The sequence below is a fragment of the Lactuca sativa genome, chromosome 6 (genome assembly GCF_002870075.4).
Source record: "Lactuca sativa cultivar Salinas chromosome 6, Lsat_Salinas_v11, whole genome shotgun sequence".
Classification (NCBI taxonomy): Eukaryota; Viridiplantae; Streptophyta; class Magnoliopsida; order Asterales; family Asteraceae; genus Lactuca; species Lactuca sativa.
The window spans coordinates 14,099,050-14,103,762 of NC_056628.2; the positions used below are offsets into that span (position 1 = coordinate 14,099,050).

At 31.7% G+C, this 4,713-nt stretch overlaps 1 protein-coding gene across 2 annotated transcripts; it reads left to right on the forward strand.

The window, feature by feature from the left end:
* Positions 1-2,124: 2,124 nt before the first annotated feature.
* LOC111918817 (aluminum-activated malate transporter 9) lies at positions 2,125-4,360 on the forward strand. 2 transcript variants are annotated; one of them, XM_042896021.2, is made up of 7 exons: positions 2,162-2,267; positions 2,367-2,486; positions 2,618-2,758; positions 2,917-3,186; positions 3,282-3,421; positions 3,553-3,699; positions 3,846-4,360. In XM_042896021.2, exons 1-7 carry the CDS (start codon positions 2,219-2,221, stop codon positions 4,314-4,316), a joined length of 1,338 nt encoding a protein of 445 aa, XP_042751955.1. In that variant the 5' UTR covers positions 2,162-2,218; the 3' UTR covers positions 4,317-4,360. The 2 variants fall into 2 exon arrangements, with proteins under 2 accessions (XP_023770211.1, XP_042751955.1); XM_023914443.3 differs by having other exon boundaries at positions 2,125-2,486.
* The last annotated feature ends 353 nt before the right edge of the window (positions 4,361-4,713 follow it).

Consider the following 4,713-nt stretch of genomic DNA (forward strand, 5'->3'; position numbering starts at 1 on the left):
TCAACATATAGAATAGTGATTTTAGGAATTAACGGTTAAAAAAACTATTACATGTCTAGTTGCCAATTTGGTCGACCGTCTACAAAGCTTCTTGCAAGCATGCACTAATGGTTTTAACAAGACTACCATGAAATATGTGTGTGCGTGTGTATATCTATTTTCACAATATTAACTCATATTTTACAAGTTTATACTTATGTTTACATTTTAATACTAACAAAAAATCATGATGCCAGGTTATTATCTTTTGGAAAAAAAAAGATATACAATATAGCATCAAAACATCATTTTTTTTTTTTTTGAAAGAGTTCCAAACATCATTGTTAAATAATTACTATATGATTATCATAAATTAAGGTTTTTATTAATCTTTTTGTAAAAGATAAAACATTTTAATAAACTAATTCAATAAGTAAATATAACTATATATACTGTAGTTAACATTATTAACAAGTATTACTTGGCCCTTCAAAAGACCTTACGTTTTAACCCTCGCAAAATGCACAACCTAACCTAATAGTCGACACAAGATCTAGCATTATCATATACCTTTTCCAGGATTGCTCTTTGTTGACTAGTCATGAATAATAATGGTAAGGTATCTACACTTTTTCAAGAAATCAGGTGAAATTTGAGATGAAATTCAGACCAGGCTATATGCATATATTCCAAGTTGCAGATCTAGAGAGAAAACATGTCAAAGAAATCAAAAGCTCATTGACACCAATCTTAAATTGGGAAGATATTCCTCACATGGAGCTTATTTTTTCAGGAGTAAAAACAAACGAAGAGAAAAAGTACCTCAAACACCCTGAAGAACTTGTCCTGGAATATATATATGCTGGTGCCACTGGCTGAGAGGAGTTTCTTTTCTTCCTCTACCCAAACAAATTCCACCATCTCTTCAAATCTGTTAGAAAAAAGTGTTGGAAATACTTGGAAAAGTATACAAAAATGGTTAGACCAAGAAAAAGGAATACAACATCTGACTGTCACCTACACGATCGAGCAGCCAATGGTGCAAAGGAAAACTCCATTGAACAGAAGAATATCAAGTGGGGAATATATATTAGCTTCGATCAACTGCAAAAAATGAAAAGGGTGTCGAGATATATTTAAAAGTGAGAATAATGGTGGAAGTTGTACGTGCACGAGACCACTCAGTCGTTTTCATTTAACTTTCTCGATTTTTAACATATGCAAATATGGGACCTACAAAACTGAAACAAGATAAAAGAATGGTACCAAATCTGTGGATGTGGACAGGGTTGAAAGAGAATAGCTGCGTTATGCCTGTTCAGAGTTGCTAAAAAGTATATGCCACGTACAAAACTCTACAAAATTACCTATCTGCCCATTAGTAATCATGCACTAATCATTTCAAATGTTGATGTATCAAAGGTCATTTTAGATTTTTAACTAAAATAACCTTGTGGTGTCAAGCATTGTAGTTCCTTGGTGACATTTGGAATAAGATTAATCAGAAGATACATGCCTAGTTGCATACCTCAACGTGTGAGCATGCATCCCTCACCAAAGTTGCATGAAACCTAGAGATGTAATATTCCCTTAAAGATGCCAAAATTCAATCTTTTTAATATATATATATATATATATATATATATATATATATATATATATATATATATATATATATATATATATATATATATATATATATATATATATATATATATATATATATATATATATATATATATATTCGCAGATATTTTCAGGGCCCTTATTCACCTTGTACCAGAAAGCATTAACTGCATGAGGAAATCTGATTCGCAGATGGACAAGTAGAAAGTAGAAACTTCAGTATCAAGATTTCTTGAAATGCATGGTAGATTTAAAGAACATGTAGGGGCTACGCTTTTATTCGATCTTAAAATGAATACGTAATAACAACACAATCAAGAACTTTCAAAACTCAAAGAGAATACGAGGATTATGTTTAAGAATTTTTTTATCTTCCCCATTATATATAATTAGATTCTAATTCTTTTCAACGAAAGAAGTATTATGTTTAAGAATTTTTTTTTTATCTTTGGTGTTTAGTTCCGTAGTATTTACTTGTACAGTATAAATGATGTATTATTCTTTTTCTTTAGTTCCAACTAGCTAAGCCACATTGGTCTTTAAATGACTCTATTCTTTCATTCCAAAACCTCACACCTTTCATTCTTGCAATACTCATAACAGGAGTTTGAAAATGAACGGAAAGGAGGGCAGTTTTGGAATCAAAATCTCGTCCAATGAAGGTAAACTTCCAGAAACCAGAAACAAATTCAAAGTTTGGATGTATAAGATATGGGAATTTGCTAAAGAAGACATTAACAGAGTTACATTCTCTTTAAAAGTTGGGCTTGCTGTTCTCCTTGTGTCTTTACTCATACTATTCCAAGCACCTTATCAAGTCTTCAGCACCAGCATTATCTGGTCCATCCTCACAGTCGCCATCATGTTTGAATATACTGTTGGTATGTACGTATTAATTATCTGAGGAAATCGTAAAACTTCATCTAAAAACTAATGAAAATATATGTTATATTACAACTATTTACAAGATAACTTTCTTGTGCATGCATGACTTGCTTATAAATTGTTGAAGGTGCAACATTTCACAAAGGATTCAACCGTGTCCTCGGAAGCTTGTTTGCTGGAGTCTTAGCCATTGCTATTGCTGAATTAGCTCTGATGAGTGGTCCAGTTGCTGAACCCATTATTATAGGCATCAGTATATTCATCATAGGTAACTTAATAAACAAAATAACGTATTATATATATATATATATATATATATATATATATATATATATATATATATATATATATATATATATATATATATATATATATATATATATATATATATATGATATAATTAGTTTTATGCATGCATGTTGACAGGGAGTGTAACCTCATTCATGAAGTTATGGCCAACCTTTGTGCCATATGAATATGGATTTCGAGTTATACTATTTACATACTGCTTGATCATAGTTTCGGGGTATCGATCAGGGAATCCAATTAGAACATCGATTGAACGACTTTACTCAATCGCTATTGGTGCAATTATAGCAATAGCAGTGAACACTTTGATTTTCCCTATATGGGCTGGTGAGCAGTTGCACAAGGAACTTGTCAAAAGCTTCAATTCAGTAGCAGATTCACTTGAAGGTAACTTTTATCTTTTAACATCTCTACATCTTACGCTCCTAGCTATTCTATATATGAAGAATTGCTAAAAGCTTAGATTTTGGCTATAACTTCAGAATGTGTGAATAAGTACTTAAGCAATGATGGATCAGATCATTCAGAGTTCACCAATACTCTCATGGACGAATTCCCAGACGAGCCTCAATACAAAAAATGCCGATCTACACTGAACTCATCAGCTAAACTCGAGTCATTGGTGATATATACTACTATTATGCTTTGTTTTTTTATTTTATTTTTGAAATTTCGTTTTTCTCTCCCATGCATGCATGTGATCTTAATTAACAGATTAATTTGGTGTTTTGGTGGTGAATAATTAATTATTAGGCTCTTTCGGCTAAATGGGAGCCACCACATGGCAGGTTCCGGCACTTGTTCTATCCATGGAGTGAATATGTCAAAGTTGGCGCTGTCTTACGATATTGTGCATATGAGGTCATGGCACTTCATGGCGTTCTTCACTCAGAAATTCAGGTTCTTTTTGAGTAGTCGACTTTTTGAACCATTTAATTACTTGTCTTCTCTTTCTATTTTTCCTAGGTATATAGGCGTATAGGTTGTAAAAGAGATGGAATAAAGAAGTGTACCTAATTTGTTCTTTTGATTGTTGTTTTATATAGGCACCGTATAATTTAAGATCCATATTCGAAACAGAGATATCAGAAGCAACAAACAAGGCTGCAGATTTGATAAGATGTCTGGGAAAAGATATATGTGACATGAAGCAGACCATTAAATCTACTCTAGTGAGAAGCGTACGCAGCTCGTCTGAAAGACTCCAAAGAGCAATAGAAACACATGCGTATCTTCTTGCATCTAGTTATCAACTTTCTGATCATAACTCATCAATCCCACTCCCTATCAATGGTTTCTCAAAGTCAAACCAACTGGCTGAGTTTAAAAGAGAGAATGAAGAAGAAGGTGAGATGAACTCCCAAAGGATACTCTCAGTCTCATGGGAGAGCACTGCAGCACTGTCACTTGCTACTTTTACTTCACTGTTAATAGAGTTTGTGGCTCGCCTTGATCATTTGGTTGAAGCTGTCCACCACCTTTCCCAGATGGCCAAATTCCAACATGAGAGTTTATAAAGAAGAAAAATACCGGGGTTTTCATGCCCATCATAAAATAAAGTACCATGAAATTTAATATATATATATATATATATATATATATATATATATATATATATATATATATATATATATATATATATATATATATATATATATATATATATATATATATATATAGAGGTTTAGGTTATTCTATTTTAACTAATTATTGTGCGGATATCGTATGCTATGAGAATGATAAAGAAAATATGTTTTTTGATAATATAAATACGTTCAATCTTACATAAGGACATAATGCATTGAGCTCTATAGAGTTTAATGGAATGTCATATCATCTTTTACTATTCCATACAACTATATTCATTTTTATCCCACAATGTATTAAACTCTACAAGTTCAATAAAACATATTA